The 19,667-nt window shown below is 38.4% G+C and overlaps 1 protein-coding gene across 2 annotated transcripts in view; it reads left to right on the top strand.

Annotated features, from left to right (window-relative positions):
* The window catches only part of ltk (leukocyte receptor tyrosine kinase), a 69,294-nt gene that overhangs the window by 20,814 nt on the left and 28,813 nt on the right, over positions 1 to 19,667 (top strand). For both annotated transcript variants that reach the window (XM_026934534.3, XM_026934533.3), the window contains exons 3-11: positions 1,204 to 1,356; positions 2,028 to 2,253; positions 4,926 to 5,065; positions 5,344 to 5,487; positions 11,675 to 11,824; positions 17,360 to 17,460; positions 17,858 to 18,018; positions 18,187 to 18,281; positions 19,559 to 19,651. In XM_026934534.3, the coding sequence (XP_026790335.3) occupies positions 1,204 to 1,356; positions 2,028 to 2,253; positions 4,926 to 5,065; positions 5,344 to 5,487; positions 11,675 to 11,824; positions 17,360 to 17,460; positions 17,858 to 18,018; positions 18,187 to 18,281; positions 19,559 to 19,651 (1,263 nt within the window). The remainder of the gene's footprint in view (positions 1 to 1,203; positions 1,357 to 2,027; positions 2,254 to 4,925; positions 5,066 to 5,343; positions 5,488 to 11,674; positions 11,825 to 17,359; positions 17,461 to 17,857; positions 18,019 to 18,186; positions 18,282 to 19,558; positions 19,652 to 19,667) is intronic.

Raw genomic sequence — 19,667 nt, 5'->3', positions numbered from 1 at the left:
ACTGGAACTTAGAGGCCCAAACCTGTTCCAGCATGACAATGCCCCTGTGCACAAAGCTGCATGAAGTTATGATTTGCCATGGATGGAGTGGAAGAACTAGAGTGGCCTGCACAGAGCCCAGACCTCAACCCCACTGAACACTTTTGAGATGAAGTGAAATGAAATGAATGCTGACTGCATGCCAGGCTTCCTCACCCAACATCAGTACCTGACCTCACTAATGCTTTTGTAGCTGATTGAGCAAATCCCCACAGTCACGCTCCAAACTCTAGTGGAAATTTGCTTATATTTACAATATCTTAACTAAGATAACATTTTTGTACTTTTGGGGTTGTAAAGTTTAACAATTAACTATTAGATGCCATGTCCATACCAAGAAGCTGTTATTTAATGAAATATTTCTTTAATTAAATAATTCAATAAGGTGATGGTCATATGATGTTTTGTAATTGTTTTCTGGCAGAAGAATATTTTTATATTTTTACCACACCCACATGCAGCTACGTATTGATTTTATTTCTTTTTCTTTGGCTTCTTATAAACCATACAATGAGTATTTATCTTTTGGGACACACAGTGTAGATCTTTCTCCCAAAATTTGATGTTGCACCAGGCAGAAATAATGAAAGTATTATTAGATACATTAATACACATCAAGTACAGTTTTTGTTTGCTGGCATTTCAGCAAAATCACATTAATGTCAAAATAGTTAAAAGTTGTCTTTTATGAACCCACAGTTTTCTCGAAGAAATTGCCTGTGCCATTGATTTTTCTGTGAATGACATGTTTTTAAAGCCATGAATTAGGTCTTTGTATGTGTCTTCAAACAGTAAAATTTTTTTTGATTGCTGTGTTATTTCACTGAGAGCACCATTCATGTTTTGCAAAACTAAAGCATTTGAGGGAATACTAATATGTTTCTTTAAAACTTGAACATAGAGTAAGCATACATATGTTTTTTTCTACAATATAAAATCTTGGACAAGTGATGGTGTTACTGTAGATAAGCATGGCTGGTCAGTGTGAAGATATTTCACTGGATGTATGGATATTTCACTGGATGTATCACATCTAATGTAGACTTTCTTGTGAGCAATAGTTCAGCTTTTTCAACTGCTCTGAATTGTTCAGGTAAAAACCTGTGTGTGAAGGAGTGTGTGGTGTGTGTGTTCTCTGTAATGTAGCTCTTTTTTCACTCACAGCCATTACCTCCTGCGATTTTGAATCTCCTTGTTCCTGGAGCGTGTCCAATCACAGCACTCGTGGAGACTGGTATGTCACATCACCTCAGCAGCACTGGGCCGGCCAACGGGGTGTCCAACCAATCACGGATCACTCCACTGGAGATTCTAAGGGTATTTGTATGAATGTTTTTACACAGTTTCATGCTGCTGTTTAACTTTCTTCTTTAAATTACATGACTATATAGCATTAATTCAAATCTATTACCATTACACTCAGTAAAGATCTTTGGCTGAAACAGACTTGAGAGGATACTGTATCATATCATAGTTTACCATAGCTGTTTTTATTCTAGGTTTCATTAATTGAGTTTATATAGTAAAAACAATTCAGCTTATTAACAATACTTATGCTTTCCAAAAGGTTTTCTGGTTGCATGTTCTACAAAAATATCTGTTTTGCAAAAACATTTATAGGCTTTCACAATAAGTGCCAATTTCTGTCAGTTTTGCTGCAAGTTACTGTTTTGATTGGAAAGAATGCTCATTTTTTCAGTAACTCGTGTAAATATTATATTACTGAAGTTTAAAAAATAATGATATTTGCCAATTTATAGTGAGTTCCTGTATTTGTCTTTAATGGATTAATATATATTCCAGTATTCCTAATGTAACTGTTATATATCTGTTTTATTCCAGCAAGACCTGAATTTGTATTTATGGCTGTTTTTAATTCTCTGTAATGCAATAATTAGAAATTAATCTTATGCTTTTCCTGACAGAATAAGCTGATTTTTGCACTGAGAAGTGTTTAAGAAACCACTCTTCTGCTTTCTTTTCCAAAGGCCACTTCCTGGTTCTGAGGCCTGGCTCTGTCCTGTGGGCTTCTGGGAGTTGCACATTCCATATTGCTAGTCCTGTAGTGCGAAACAGTGGCCCACAGTGTCGGCTTCGTTTGGCTTGCTTCCAGCCAGAACCGAGAATGGGAAACTTGTCTGTCTCCATGAAACTCACGGATTCTGCTGTCATCAACTCACTGACTTCTGTCCGCAGGGAAAAAGCTGGCATTAGGTTAGAGTCAGTTCTTTTGGTTTTATACAGTGGTTTAGAGAATAACCTGAAGCTATATTGCCTTTGGGCTGTGCAAAAAAACACCGTCATTCAGTTTAAGTTCAGTTTCAATCATTGTCATAAAGCAGCTTTACAGAAATCAGTGATTTTGATCTAGATCTCTGTTTACTAAGCCAGAGCCAACGGTGAAGAAAAAACACAGAAAAACTCTGAGACGTCATGAGGAAGAAACCTAGAGAAGAGCCAGACTCAAAAAGGAAAACAGATAGTGAGATTATAAATCATTACAGCACAGTCATCATGACCCTGTGCAACTTGATTGGTCAGTAGCCCAAAAGCAATGCAGCAGAAAGGTTTCAGTTTGCTAGAATCAGTTTGTTTCTCTAATAACTGAGATGCAGGCCAGCCTACAAGTTCTTTCCTTTCCATTAAACTTGCCTACTCTGCCTCTCTGTTACACTCTCTTTCATGTAGCGTTTGGTGCTGTTGTGCTTTGAAGTTTATTTCAGTAAATTAATTACAAATTGTATATATTTTCTTCAGAATTTTCTAGCCTATATCAGGCTATATGCACAGAACTCACAAGTATATAAAAACTATTATATTCATAAAGTCTGGAGCTACAGGATGCATTCTTCCCCCATTTGAAAAGCATATTGTCCCACTTTTTAAAAATATATTTGACGAAAGCAGTATTGTTTTCTTTATTTTAAAAAAATGGATCCTTAACATCAATGTTGTAAAAAAAAAAAGTTTGGGTGCTTCTAGTTTAAGCATTGCCCCACCCCCAGTGTGACATAATACTTATGAAGTCATTTGAATTTCATCACGTAACAACTCAGCTAGAATTTTGTAGCAACCTTGTTGGCTAGCTTTAGAAAGAGAAATAAACACAGCAGAGCATACCTTTTCCACATTATACAATGTCCCAGATAACCATAATTCACTTCATATTAGTTAGCTAGCTAACTGGTTCATTTGGATTTTATGTATAGGCTACTGTCTTATAAACTGTCTTGTATTTTATGCACCAGTTTTTCCATATCAACAGTCAGTTTAATCAGATTAATGACAAAGTGAAGGTAAGCTTTGCCATAACCTGCTGTCATCATATGGTTTGATTTTCCAGGAAAAGTCTGGGAGCCTGTTGAAGCTCCGTATTATAGCCTATTGTATTGGTTGATTTCTGACCTGCATGTAATTGCATGGTTCTGTAGACCTGAATGTAATTGTGTGGTTGCTATTTGATCAGATTAGCTCTTCCAAGTGAATTGACTGATCTGGGAGGTGTAAGTTGACCACAGATACTGTACACATATGTGTATCTGAGATAGTATATTCTATTATGTAGAATTTTAAAAGCAGCATCAAAATTTGGACCAACTTCAAATATAACACAAACGAGCACATTGAAGTTCAGTGTATGCTTATTGGTTATTACGTGGGAACATGTTGGTGAACAGGTTTTTTGCCTTTTAAAAGTCTTCAATTAGCAGCTTTGGCCTTATTTCACGGAAGACTTTGTATCATACTTCATTAATGTTAGCCTATATTTCCAGTGATTAACTATAGCATTTGCACATTTAGATTATCTGACATTAAGTCTCGCTTCGCTCTGGCCACCCAACACTAGCTCTGCTCTTGATCTGTCACTGGCTTTCCATCACTGTTGCTGATTTGATTGTTAGACCTTTACAAAGGGATTGATGTACAAAAGAACAAGTTGCACAAATGAACAGAACACTGACATGCTTTGCTTAATAGCAGTCTTGTTATGGAAATGTGCTCAGTATTGATTTCCTTAGGTTGGCCAAAGCCAGTCCAAGATGAATTAATGCATTTGGTTTCTAAAAGTAGATACCAATATGTCTTTGTAATTGGCTTTGACAGATGGCTTGAAATGGGCTGTGATGCAATGCAATTTGGAAAAAGGCAGTACGATCATAATGGAGCCAATACTCTTATACACACTGTCTGTTTAGGATTAGAGACATCACTCTGGATTTGTTTGGCCCAGTGCCTAAGACCATACAGTGCAAATCAGATTTAGTGGAGGCACAAACTGAAGTCCAAACATTATGGTAAAGGTTAAACTGAGTTACAATCCAGAAGTGACTCTAAAGGTAAAGTAAAGGGTAAATTTATATAAATTGTCAAATCTTCTCATGAGTACAGTGTTTTTCAACACATTGAAGTCAACACTTCTTGGTCTGGCATATTCAGTATTGGAAAATCCATGTGTGCCAAACTTGTATGCAACTAAAACATTTTATAATGCTTTATCTACATTTACTTACATACAAATTCAAAAGGATATGTGAGAGCTGTTGTAGTTGTAGGTAAGTAAGCTGTAAGGCGCAAGTGGTTTGAGACACTAAAAGGCATAAAAAGATCTGGACAGTTTGCCAGTACAGTTTCTAATGATCAACAGGTTCACAAATTACCCAGGAATCCATTATTTATGTGGTGATGTTACTGATTAAGTTAAAATAGTATATTACATTTTTTACTCAGTAAATTACAAGACAACAGTACAATACCATTTATTAAGTCATTTGGTATAAAATGAAAGTGTATATTTTTCAACATTTTAGTGGGTGAATAAAATTTTTTTTAAAAATATATAAGCACATTTGCATTCATGTATGCACACTGAATTTTTTATGGCCCAGGGCATCTTGGGAGGTTTTGGAGGCGTCAATAGGGAAAATGGATGAGCCCTTCCAGGTGACAGTGCAGTACACTTCTTGTAGTGGTCACGATCTTGGACTATTGGCCATTGATTCATTGGAGCTGAAGGACTGTACCGTGGGTGAGTGTATTATGATCTGTTAAATAAAATGTGAAATGAGTTATTACACTGCAGAAGCAGTTTTTGCGTTCCTTTGCTTTGGCAGCTGGTTTCTAGTTGAGATAAATATACACTTAAGGAGCATGTTTCTGATCCTCTAAAGCTAAGAAGATATTGGTCACTTAACCTCTGCCTCTGATGATATGATAACACAAATTCCATTATTATTCATGCATTTTAATTCATGTATCGCTTTCCTTTGCTGAATCCCTTCTCTTTCTCCCTCTACATCTCCTCAGAAAGCAGAGAATTGAAGGAGATAGCTCCAGATTGTGGGGAGAATTCAGCTGTTCGCTGTAATTTGGGCGGCTGTATAGATAAAAGCAAAGTGTGCGATTTCCACAGTGATTGCCCTCTAGGCGAGGATGAAGGATTCATTTGTGGTGAGTTGGACAGTACTTTTGAAAGCTTTCATAGGTCAGTGAAGGCCTACATTATTGTGGAACATCTGTTCTGTACCCTGTAGTGTAGCAAATCAGTGTAAAAGGTTGCCAGTATTAAAGCCCTATAAAGTATACCATAGCCTTTGCAGTAGTGTCATCATTCTGAAAATGTCAAACTGGCTGCTCTTGATCTGTATCCATACATTATATGGATAGCAAATTAGACAGGAGCAAATTAGACACTGGATTATATGTGTGGCAGCCTGGGAAAAACCTTCTTATGCTTTATTATTATTATTATTATTATTATTATGTTTACAGTAGTAGAGTTATCTCTTTGATTATCAGCATCATCAATCTCTGTCAGTCTTTCTGTCACCTGAGATAAAAATCACTCTCCGCATTTAAACACAAGCTTCCTCATCATCTCTTAACTTGATCTCTGCTGATCTCTGCTCTCTGTTCATCTTACCTCAGTAGGGAAATAATCACTGATTGATACAGTCAGTTCTGTAGGCCAAATTTCTTGTTATTAATAGCTTTTTATTAAGTAATTGAAACATTTTTAAACTTTGTCCACTGTTATCTGCACAGAGCAGAGTGCTCTTCTCTGTTTTGATGATGATGTGTCAGATATAACAACCAACAAAATTCAAGTGAAAAACAAATAGACACATTTTAGGAGGAAAAATGAAAAAGAAAAAACTTACAAGAACCTGGTTGTGCACACCCCATAACTAATACTTTGTTAAATCACATTTTGCTTGTAATACAGCAACTTTTGGGTAAGAGCCTACCAACTTTTCACATCTTGATTTGATTTTTGGAGGGATGTCCTGTTCTTGGTAATGTCACTGTGGAGCCCCATTTTCTCCACTTGTTAGCACTCTCCAAAACAGCAGTTCTACCCGAAGCTAGACCTGTGATCCCAGCAGAGCTCAGGAGGAGATACCCAGGGTGCAGAGCCGGAGCAAAGCTGAGAGCGAGGAGGAGGAGATTTAAACCCTTGGTTCCGTCGGCCATCATGGGGAATGTGAGGTCTTTGGGAAATAAGATGGACAAGCTGTGTGCACTGATTCAGACCCAGAGGGAGTACCGAGAGAGTATTATTTTCTGCTTCATGGACTTCCCGGACCACAGTGCCTCCACACCCGAGTTCAGGATTATTAGGGCAGACAGGGATATTACGCTGAGCGGTAAGGAAAAGGCAGAGGGATTGCAGTTTGTAGGTGGACATATTACCTTGAAGGAATCTCTCTATCCTCCAGACATTGAACTTTTAGCTGTGGGAAGGTGTCCATATTATTCTCTTCTGCCATACTGATCGGTATTTACATTCCACTGTCAGCTGATGAGGAAGTGGCATGTGACACAATACACGCCACTGTTGCTAAGTTACAGTCTCAACACCCTGAAGCTTTTCACCAGTTTGTTTACTGCACTACATTGGCAAACAGAGCACTGGACACAGGGAAGCAGCCAGGAAGAGAGCCAACGAGCTGAATGTGTTTTTTAACAGGTTCAGAACAGGACCCCCAACTGGGCCTTCCCACACTGGACCAGTCTTCACACCTCAGTCGCCAAATCAACCCCTGCTTTACCCCCACCCCCCTTTGCTGAGCACTCCTGATCACAACCCCCCAACTCCAACCTTCACTGCATGACTGTGGCCAGGTTAGGAGACAGCAAGAGAAACTTCACCAAGACAAGGCTGCAGGGTCTGATCGTATCAGCCCCAGGATCCTAAAGTGCTATGCTACCCAGCTGTCTGGTATCCTAAAATACATCTTGAATCTGAGCCTGATGCAGGAAAGAATACCAGTGCTATGGAAAACATCTTGTTTAGTGCCAGTACCTAAGAAACCACTCCATCTGCCCTCAGCAACTTTAGACCAATTGCCCTAATGTCACATGTCATGAAGGTACGGGGAGACTGGTTGTCTCACAGGTGACACATGCTCTAGACCCTCTTCACTTTGCTTATCAGCCTCATGTGGGTGTGGATGATGCTGTAATCTACCTGCTGCAGTGCATTCACACTCATCTGGATGGTAGGGGTGGCACTGTGAGAATCATGTTTTTTGATTTTTCAAGTGCTTTTATACCATCCAACCACTTCTACCGAGTGAGAAGCTGCTCAGGATGGGTGTCAGCATGTCAACTGTGTCCTGGATTGCTGACAACCTGTCAGCTAGGCCCCAGTTTGTGTGAAGCTCCCTCTCTGATGTGGTGGTTAGTAACACAGGAGTGCCACAGGGGACTGTCCTGGCTCCATTTCTGTTCACTCTGTACACCTCACCTGTACTCCCAGTATAACTCTGAATCATGCCATCTGCAGAAGTTCTTTGATGACTCTGTGGTGGTGGGGTGTATTAAAGATGGCGAGGAGTCGGAATACAGGGAATTGGTGGATAATTTTGTGGAGTGGTGAAGTAGAAATCATCTACTCTTAATATAAGCAAGACCAATGGTGGTGGATTTTAGAAGGACAAGAACTGTGACCAAGCCCATTAACATCATGGGTAAGGAGGTTGGAATTGTCAAGCACTACAAGTACTTGGGTGTCCACTTGAACAACAGACTGTACTGGAGAACCAGCACTGATGCTGTGTACAAGAAGTAGATGAGCAGACTCTATTTTCTGAGGAAGCTCAGATCTTTCAACGTATGCACCAAGATGCTGGAGATCTTCTACTGGTCACTCATTCTCAAGGCTGAAACTATCATTGGACAAAACCTGGAGATGTTTGAGTAAATGAGGAGTAGGAGGTCACTAAACAAACTGCTCTTCATCATGGACAATCCATCTCACATCTTCACCTCCTACATGCTGCTGTAACATAAGTTCCCTCACGGGATCAATAAAGTATATCTATCTCTCTATCTATCTATCTATCTATCTATGTATCTATGTATCTATCTATCTATCTATCTATCTTGTTGATAATGGCCTTCATGTGTTCCATGGTACATCTAATGTTTTGGGAAGTTTTTGTTCCCCTTTCCTGATTGATACCTATGGACAAGAAGAACACATACATGCTTTGTAAGGTCTCTGTGGACCATGACTTCAGCAGCCACGAAACTAAGAAAATGTCAAGAAAATCCTGATCTTTATTTGGGTAATTCTGAGCACAGTCACATGCTCCATTATGAAAGGGTGTGCACACTTATGCAACCAGGTTATTGTAAACCCCCCCCCCCCCCAAATGTTTCTATTTGTTTTTCTATTTGATTTTAATTTTGTTGGTTGTTATATCACATTAAAGGTGGAAAAACATCTGATATGATTTATCTTGGTTTCATTTTTTTTACATCACAAAAAAATCAGAAATTAGCTGAACAGAACACACTGTTGTATAAGTAGAACTGAAACTGTGAACTGTAAAATCTAAGTTCAACCAGCTGGTAGTCAGCTATGAGTTAATCCTTATAAGATATATAAGATCACTTTGGTCAGTTTGCATTTCAATGAGAAAACACACTCAAAGGGTATGGAGTGTTGTGATGGGACACTTTGAGTGGGCTTGTTGAGTTACTAGCAAGCTGTGTGCCACATACATTAGCTATATTAAAGCTTAGGCTATAACAGATTGGTGAATTATGCACCCTGTAAATGTTTTGCTTGCATTGCCAAAGTACCCTGTTACAAACATTTATGCATAAGAAACAAAAATGTGTCTGGATAAAAAAATGTAGGTAGTTCTTTGACCCCATGCATCTAAACATCTACATGTATGCAGTAAAAATGACAATGGATATTAACAGTTGAACTTAGTTAGTGTGGCTCATATGAATTAGCAAGTTAAAAACATGTGTAGTTATCTAAAAATATTTGCTTAGATTTTAGCTTTTCATTGCAAGTGTGAATTTTGAATCTGTTCTCTCTTGCTTATGATTTCGTACCACTGCTCCTTGCCATTAGCCAAAAACATAGCAAGCACTCAGTCAAGACAGTTCATAATGTAGATGCAATCTAAATATAGCACTCACATGGAAGGAAATAAATATGTCTAGCAAGTAATAAAATTTCTGAGGCACAATGGAGTAGTAGGACTCTGGGGAGTAAGATCTGGTAAAATTCCAACATTGTTGTGTTACTTTTGTCACTAGACTATAAGTGTGTTTCTTTAATTTATTTATTTAAATAATTTATTTTTTCATTTATTTATTTTGTCATTGGCAAATTCCATCCATTATATAGTTCTTCCCTATCTTACAACAGCTTCCAAACTGGAAGGGTACAGGTTAAGCCATGCCTACTCTGTGAATCCACAGAATCTTTTCAGTGACTGTTCATGCAACATCATGGGGCAGCTGAATGCATTTGCAGGAGATCACGAACATCCCTCTTCTATATGCATGAGTTGCAGGTTTGCTAGTGTTGCCAAGTTGACATGGGAGAGCGAGAGAGATGCCTATTCTTCTCAGAGAGCAAGGTTAATTACACAGGAGAGAGAGAGAGAGAGAGAGAGAGAGAGAGATGCCTGTTGTTCTCAGAGAGCAAGGCCAGATACAATCTCTTGACCTCCTGGCCATGGATGACTTTAGTTTTGAATTGTTAATGTGACACACTCTCACAGTAAGATCTGTCAGGAAACGCCATAGCCTTTGTAACATTAAGCTTTTATTCCAAATTTGGTCATAGTCACTTTCAAAAGCAGTTGTCATGATGTCAACATTTTTTTCTCTGGCAGACAAATCTGTTTAATTCTTACAGGATATATAGGGTATTATATTTGTGACACCTATGATGTACAACTATGAAGTATCCCTGATTTCCCCACTTTCTACACCCCTGATGTAGATACCATGGCAGTTGGTTTATTTTAGGTTATTGCCTGAGGAAAAGTGGTGGCAAGTGAAAGAGGGACTTCAAACTCGTCTAAACTGCTTGGTACATACTAAGCCTACAGCTCCTTTCATGGATTTATTTTTAAATAGATCACCATGTCTATTGGTATATCCTTGCACTCAGATGGCGTTGATCTCTCAGCACTGATTGACTCTGGAGTGGCAGGAAGCTTAACAGACTGACATCTAGCCTACCATTTATATATCTTGCAAGTTTCCTACTAACTGCTGCAGAGCATTAGGGTTCTGGATTTTTGCCCTTTATGTTCCAGGAAATAATGGGCGAGCACATTGCACCTCTGCACGTTTTTAACTTTCAAATGCATATGTCTGCTTATTACTCAGTCCACAATTCTGATAGTTACTATGAGTTTCCCCTGACTAGGGTCTCTCATGGAGTGAAGGGGAATTGACTGCCTGGAACCCTTGGTGCCACTCAATCTGTCTACCTCTTCCTTGTTATGTTATCCAAGTTGAAACTCCTGCTTAAACCCATGTTTAAACTACCTGCCTATCAGCCATGGGCCTCCCTAATTAATCTGTTGTCTGGGTAGTCACACCTGTGAACTAAGGTTTACCTAATATCACTGCCTTAAACTCAAGTGGCTGGGGTCGTAAAGTGGGAGGAATAGATTTTCACAATGTTTATCTGCATTCATGTGAAAGGACAAATAGAGAACAGCATTCAAAAATACTTTGGGTCATGGTGAATATTTAGTAATGTTATATGGTCTTGTCAATGCGCCTTTGGTATTTTGTCAAGGAAGTCCCCAGAAATATGCAAAATTGTTGGGTTAATGTTTATAGTGATGAAAATCTGATTTACTCTCCCTCTGAGGCAGAACATATTATGTCCAAAATATGCTCACATTGAAATGCGAGTTTCAAAAATCCACATATGCTTCCTACGATGCATTCTCTGCCAATACGGTGTGCAGTCAGATGAGTGGAATGTTCAAGCAATAACTAATTACCCCAATTTGTCCTGTTCAGGCTTGGACAGGTTTTTTTTTTTTTTTTTTTTTTTTACCCCATATCCATGTAGGGATTTAGCTTAATTGTTTAGGTGTGTTTTAGTTGGTCTCCATAGTGGTCTGTCATGTGCATCTGTTGCTTATTTTCTTTCCGACTGTTTAACTTCTTTAACTTGCATGTGTTTATCTGATTGCAGTATTCCAAGAAGCATTCACCTTTGCTAGGCAGAATTAGTAATAAGCATTAATTTACTATGTCTATGATATGCATGAATGATTGCATGAATGATTATTGTTAATGTCTAGAACTTTATGTCATATTCTGAAAAATATACTTTTACTTTTACTTGTATTCACAGATACATTGCCATCGGGGTCATACTGTTCATTTGAGTTAGGCTCCTGTGGGTGGACAGTCTCTGATACACAGACTTCTTGGAACCTGTCCAGTGGAGAACAACTATCCAGAAGTACTGACCTATTAGGAACAACACTCCAAAATACTCAAGGTGAATATGTAACCTCAATGCAGACATCAGTTGGGGGTTACAATATTTTTTTGTATATATAAAGTCATTTCATTGTATTATAAGGAACAAAATTATATCCTACATAAATGATCATAAATTATACCCTTACCAACATTCAGGTATTTAAAGTACTGCTGATTTCTCAGAGTTTCATGTTTTCCATACCAGACAGTTTGAAAAATAACCACTTAGAGAAATTACAGGCTTGTCCCTAACATCAGCTAATGTATGTTTTATTCTTGTCGTTATCATGCACAAGTGTTGATGTCTGTCAGGATTTTGTAGAGGCAGCAGACGTAAGTGCAGATTTTAAAAAAGTGCAAAAGAGAAACCAGAACTTAAGTAGGGGTGCTGATTAGGGGTAACACCAAACATGTGGGACATGTGACATGGTCACGTAACATGCTGGGGCTGATGAGTAATGTAGTTCAGCAGCGATTTCAGCATAACCATGACAGAACCATGACAAAGAAGGGGGAGCGAGGCACACCGCGAAGCAAGGGGGAGGAACAACATCCTCAGTGGAGCAGGGAGGCAAAGTGATGCCCTCAGCGGAGCAAGGAGGTGGAACGAAGTCCGAAATGGAGGCAGGTGGTCTAGTGGCATCTGAGGTAGAGCAGAGAGACAGAGTGATGCCATGGCCAGGCTGTGATCTGTAGTGGTGTCTACTGCAGGGCAGAGGGGCAGGGGAACGTCCCCAATGGAGCAAGAAGGAGGACCGACATACTCAGAGGGGCAAGGAGGTAGAGTGATGTCTGAAGTGGGGTAGGGAGGGTGAGAGATGGTTTCAGCCAGACCGGGAACCCCCTCCCCAAAAAATTTCCCAAGGAGGCGCATGATGTCGGGTCTAGCTATGGGCTGGTTTAGAAGGGCCCCAATCCGGTTGAGCTGCATCTGATTCTCCCGGATTTGCTTACCCTGGGCCCACATGCACCAAAACAAATCTGCCACATCCATTTTTGGTCAAACGTTCTGTCAGTAATGGATGCAAATGCAGATTTTATTGTAAAAAGTGCAAAACACATGATAGAAACAGTGAAACAAGAACTATAAACATAGACAATGGATATAGGGCAAAAACAGGCAGACTATGAGCAAGACTGTGGAACACGTAACGACACATACGCTTGACAACAACAAATGCTTGACAATGAAATACAGACAAACCAGAACTTAAGTAGGGGTGCTTATTAGGGGTAACACAAAACAAGTGAGAGTGATCAGTAGGACATGTGACATGGTCATGTGACATGCCGGGGCTGATGGGATATGTAGTTCAGCGCTGATTTCGGATTAACCATGACAATGTCCCATTTCACTAGCCTATAAATGTAGTTAATGTCAAAATGTTAATCTCTTATATTTCAAAATGGATAAGTGGTTAAGAACACCAATAATTGCAATCAGCTTAACCTGGCTCAAAAGGCTACTAAGGACAAAACTGCACTTGACTTTGTCATGAGTAAAAAAAATCACTTCTGTCATAGTATTATATACATAATATCACAATCTCTCAACTCTTGGAAGACAGGTGTGAGTAAAGAATTGCTCTTTTGGGATGCTGTTTTTCCTGCTTGCATAGAAGGTTACAGAAGGCCACAAAAGATATCCGCATGAGGTACAAGCTGTCTGCATTTCTCAGATTACATATAAAGTGGAAAGATGTATTTTCAGTAATGAATGCCACCGATGGGACTTTCCCCACAAATGCATTGTCCTTTCCAAAATAACTAAGGGCAGATTTTACTTGCATGCTGTGCCGATACCAAACAGAACTCTCACTTATTGAAATATTCTTTGGACATAGTCGTAGTGTTTTAAGAGAAGGCTGGGAGAGTTAAATAAGACCTATTTCATCTTTATGTTGTCAGGCTAAATGAGCACAGCTGTTTAGTTTATGGGTGACTGGTATCCAGCTGTGTGCTATCCAGCTTAGTGCTATACATCCTTGGAATGGAAACAGGTCAACACTTGTCTTTCTGGAAAATGTGGAAGATGAACATAAAATTGTACATTCTTTCCAATTATCTAATTATAATCTTAGAGTTATATGGTTCTCTGTGGTTTTGAGAAATCTGGAAATGGTTTTGACATTTCAGCTGTTATAACTCTAAGGTAGTTTAGTCCTCATGACCTATATTTTAAGAATGCTTTAAAAAGTAGTAGGTGAGTCATTCTGTAAAAGTCATGCAATACTTCCCCCTTATACATTTTTAATGTATAAATGGGCAGTTAAAACATGAAGATGAGAACTTGCAGACACAATTAACACATTTTAAACAATTAATTGATAAAGCTGATAAATAATCTGGGTTTATATGTTTTTTACTACTACTAAAATATTACCAACCCTGATTTGGACCACTTGTGTCAAATAACCCAGAAAAAGTTGTTTGGTATAGCTTATTTTTAAAAAACAAAAAGACATGATGGTGTTAAGTTATTTCAAAATGGAGACCATGATATTTGTTTTAAATTTATATTCATTCATTTTTCAAAACAATATACTTCTCTTTTGCAAAGCAGTGAGCACTCAATTAGTAAAATGCATTAAATAATCAGTTTTTTTTTTTTTTTTACCTTTTTTTAAAAGATAAATTCATTTTGTATTACCAAAGACAAATAATTCAGCATGTAAAAATTTGCTACCTAGCTAAATCTATGCATGGGATACAGCAGAAACAGTTGCCACTCCCTGACCATCTTACTAGCATGGTTTGGTAACAAATATAAACTCAAGACTATCCATATCCTGGCAAAGGATGTGTGTCACCTTCTTATCAAATAACTTTACCCATGAAAGTAAGTTAGACAGGAGTAGAGAAATACTACTTAAATTTCAAATGAAATTTGAAATAGTGGCAACATGTGAATACTTGTCCATACTGTCCATGCTCCCAAACAAACATAGTCATGTGTGCCATTACTTTAATACGGTCAGGTCCTTAAGTATATATTTTTATAATTTTGCCTCTGTACACCACCACAATGGATTTGAAATGAAGCAATCAAGATGTGATCGAAAGTGTAACCTTTCAGCTTTAATTCAAGAGGTTTAACAAAAATATTGCATTAACCGTTTACAATTACATAGTACCTTCATTTTCACAGGCTCAAGTGTAATTGGACAATCTAACATAATTATAAGTATTATGATTATTTTTAGTGCTTGGATTTAAATCCTTTGCAGTCAGTGACTGCCTAAAGTCTGGAACCCATGGACATCGTTAAATGCTGACTTTCCTCCCTTGAGATGCTTTGCCAGGCCTTCACAGCAGCTACCTTTAGTTGCCGCTTGTTTGTGGGTCAGTTTTGTCTTTAGTAAGTGACAAGCATGCTCAATTGGGTTGAGGTCAGGTGACTTGGCCATTTAAGAACATTCCATTTCCAAGCTCTTGATGTTAATATTGTGAAAGGGTTTTTCTTCACCAAGGAAAGAATTCTGTGATCATCCACTTTAGTTGTCTTCCATGGTCTTCCAGGCCTTTTGGTGTTGCTCTGCTCACCAGTACATTCCTTCTTTTTTAAGAATCTACCAAATTGTTGATTTGGCCACTCCTAAAGTTTCTGCTATCTTTCTGATAGGTCTGTTTTGATGATGGCCTCTTTCACTTGCATCGACACCTCTTTGGATCGCATAGTGAGAGGTCCTATGAACAGCTACCAAATGCAAATTCAACGCTTGGAATCGACTCCAGACTTTTTAATCTCATTAATTTGTCATGAAATACAGAGGAAACAGGCCACATCTGGCCATTAAACTGCTTATCAGTCAATTGTCCAATTACTTATGAGCCTGTGAAAATGGAGGTACTATATGTAAAAAATGGCTGTAATTCTTATACAATATTCCTGTTAAACCCCTTGAATTATAGCTGAAAGGCTACACTTCAATCACATCTTGATTGCTTCATTTCAAATCCATTGTGGTGGTGTACAGAGGCAGAATTATGAAAATTGTGTCACTGTCCAAGTACTTATGGACCTGATTGTATTTAGTGAAGATACTGAGGAGTCTGAGTGCCAACCATACCAAATGATTTTAAAAACATGTACAAGCAGATCTGGTATTGAATCTCATATGTTTTTCTCCACTGTTCTTGAGAGCACTACATTAGACATTCAGCTCCATTCTGTTATATCCTCTATAGGGTGCAAAAAAGTAAATAGGATGCCATTGGAGATTTGCTTCAAATAGAAGATGGGGGATTTTATTTGGATTAGGGGAAGAAGTGTAAGCTCAAGCTACATAGCAATCAGAGAAAGTTACTGTGGATAAATAGATCAAATAAATAAAAATCAATTTACAAGATTAAATTGCTGATTAAATTGCTGGTCTCTTAAATCTTCTAGAAAAAGAACTTTTGGGGGGAAAAAAAGTGAAAAACATGCGGCAGACACTATACTACAGTAGCTTACTACTGAACTTTTTTTTTTTTTGCTGTTAAAGACGTGATACCAGCCAGAAACATTAGTCAGGATTTGTGGTGGTCTGTCCTATTTTGAGCTCCACTCTTAAGCTCTCATGGTATCTTGGGAAAAATGGCAACTAAATTCAGCACGAATACTTAAATACTGCATGGCTTGCTTAGCAGTTGAAAAAGCAACGTGTACCTTTATGGGTAATTATCTGAGCCAAGCTGTGGAAAAACGCTAAAAGTGTATGCTGATTATTACTATTTAATCCTACTTACACTGGCAACTGCTTCAAAAAAAAAAAAAAAAAAATTCAGCACATAATTTGATGTAGGTTGTGGTTAGCTAACATGTTAGGTAATGTAATACTAGCAATAGTAAAAAATATTGGCTACTTTAGGTAAGCTATCAGAAACCTAACACGAGAACAGTAAGAACAGTAAGTCTTCTAGACCAAGACTATAATTAAGCAATATAGCATGAGCAAGTGTGCGGTTATACTGAATATCGGCCTGCTGGGTGAAATTTGGCTTCTTTTCTTCTTTTTCATCTTCTTCTGATGAGCATTCATATTTTAAGTCAAACGTTGTATTCCTGAAAAAAGTATCATTTGCCATGTATGCTGAGAATGTCACTATCACTACTGTAGTAATGGTTTCAAACTAGGAAGGGGAATGACACACACAGAGACACGTCCCAGTGCGGTTATAGGAAATATAGGCACACTTGGAATGCCACTCAGCCAATCAAATTAGCGGACTGGAACTAACTGTTGTATAATACTGTTTTGCACTACAGTTTCATCCAGTAGATTTTGTACTTTTAAATGCTTTTTAACAACATGTAAATGCTGTTTTGTTTTTCATTTTTTTACATGCAATAATAAAAGCTACTATTCTTATATTGCATAAAACTAGAGGGTGGTCCTTAGGACTGTTCAAATTCAAGTTTATACTCAGTTCTCTGTTTTAGAGATACAGTATATATTAAAACCTTCCAGAGTTTACATGTAATACAAGTGTGCAATTCATACATATATATATACAACCTTTATATAACTTCCCATTTCTTGCTTGCACTCTTCTGTTCTCCCATTAGGACACTTCCTGTTCCTGAAGGTCAGAGGAAATGCTAATGGAAATGAAGCATCAATTTACAGCCCAGCTCTTCCTGTGACTCTGCCTAGGCAAGATTGTCAGGTGAAAATTCTGAATGGCTAGCTTTCTCACCAGTAGGAATGAATTTTAACTTATTCTAGGCTTCCAGTGAGATGCATTTAAAGTGCCTTTTAGACCAGTTTTGCAGTTTTCCTTTAAATTAAATTCATGATTTGTACACAAGGGTCAGCTTTTAGATACACATCTAATACCTGTGTGGCTCTTTCAGCTTTTTTATGGTTGAAAGCTGCGCTGGGTATTCACTCATATTTCAGGACACTAATGGCTATGTTTGACAAGTCTGAGGTCATTACTCTAAATTGTGTTTTTCTGATGGTGCATCCTGGGTATGCTCTGTTTTTCTTTTTTTTTGGGCGGGGGGCATTTTTCATTTCTCTTTCTCTATTGTTGATCCATTTTTAATGTGTTCTGTGTGTAGTTGCACTTCTCCCTGTATTTGTATGGGGATTTTAATGGCACGGTGCGTCTGTCGGTGGTAGAGAATGGTACTTCAGTGACCCCTTTAGTGTGGGAGAGGGCTGGACATTGGAAGGACAACTGGCAGGATGTCACTCTACAGATCGCTGACCTCCGAAACGGGTGAAGGAAATGTTGATTTTTGTTTGGCAAACACCGAAAGAGATTAAATTAATTTAATCCTTTGCACACATTTCGAACTGAATTCTGTGCCGAAACACCTCAGTATAGCTGAACATTAAACACTTGGCTTTGGTTTTAATCCTTTGGCTTTATTTGTTTTGACTGTAGGTTCCATCTGAAAGTGCAAGCCCTGTGGGCTGCTGACTCAGAAGCTGACATTGCGCTGGATGATATTTCTTTAAGTGCAACGTGTTTTGACACAGGTGACCTTTTGTCCACCCACACACATGCTACATCACTGTCACACCCCTGCCAAGAGCAAAGTGCTGTTTGTGCATTAGGTAGTTATGCTCAGACAAGGAAGAACAGAATGTAATCCTACGCATTGCTGTATTTGTCCATTATGTGCGTAATTTGGTTCTGACCAGTATTAATGAACACTCACAGTCCACTTTATTAGGAACACCTGTACACCTGCAAATTCTTGCAGTTATCTAATTAGTCAATCATGTGGCAGCAGCACAATGCAAAAAAAATCATGCAGATACAGGTCAAGAGCTTCAGTTAATGTTCACATCAAACATCAGGCTGGTTTGAATATTTTATAAACTGCTGATCTCCTGGGATTTTCACACAGAACGGTCTCCAGAGTTTACACAGAATGGTGTGAAAAACAAAAAAACATCCTGTGAGTGGAGGGTCTGCATGCTGAAACACAGGAGAATGACCAAACTGGTCTGAGCTGACAGGAAGTCTGTAGTAACTCAAATAAGCAACCTTTGATGTGTTGTGTGTTCTGAGATGCTTTTCTGCTCACCACGATTGTAAAGAGTGATTATTTGAGTGAGTATATCCTTCCTGGCAGCTCAAACCAATCTGGCCATTTTCCTCTGACCTCTCTTATCAACAAAGTGTTTCCACCTGTCGCTCACTCAGTGTTTTTTTGTTTTTCGCACCATTCTCTCTAAACTCTAGAGACATTAACTGAAGCGCTTGACCTGTATCTCCATGATTATTTGCATTGTGCTGCTGCCACATGATTGGCTGATTAGATAACTGCATGAATGCAGGTGTACAGGTGTTCCTAATAAAGTGGACTGTGAATGTATATAAAGCTGTGTAAAAGTAATTACTCAATAATAATCTCTGCTTGAGTTCATCTGCAAATTCTTGCTTCTTGTAAAATGAATAGAGCTTATGTGAAATTCCTAAATTATCTGAATTTCTTGAATTATGTTTAAATAATGCCACCTAAATCACAGCCCTCTTCTGCATTCTTTTTGTCATCCGTTCTTCTGTCTATCTTCAGAACTTTCTATTCCTTAATAACCTCTTCTCCATTATCTCCTATCTTTTATATAATTTAATAGTTTATCTTCTAGTCCATGCACTTCAGAAAGCCCTTTTTACACTTTTGTGATGGTGCATTATTTGGGATAACGGAAAATTTGGGATCTTGAAAGTTTGAAGAGTTTGAACCAAATGCTACAACCTATCTTTTGTTGTGTTGTGTCTTTCACTGTCTCTCTGATCTAATCAGATCTAAAAGCTCCGCTTCTTGGCCGTCAAAATGATTTGGACGCTATCAGCCAGTTAGACTTCCCGAGTCCTCTTCCTGAGCCTTCTGCCTCAGGTACAGTGTTTTACTC

The sequence above is a fragment of the Pangasianodon hypophthalmus genome, chromosome 10 (genome assembly GCF_027358585.1).
Source record: "Pangasianodon hypophthalmus isolate fPanHyp1 chromosome 10, fPanHyp1.pri, whole genome shotgun sequence".
NCBI lineage: Eukaryota > Metazoa > Chordata > Actinopteri > Siluriformes > Pangasiidae > Pangasianodon > Pangasianodon hypophthalmus.
Note: the sequence above shows the minus strand (reverse complement) of the source record. Positions and strands in the feature narration are given on the sequence as shown.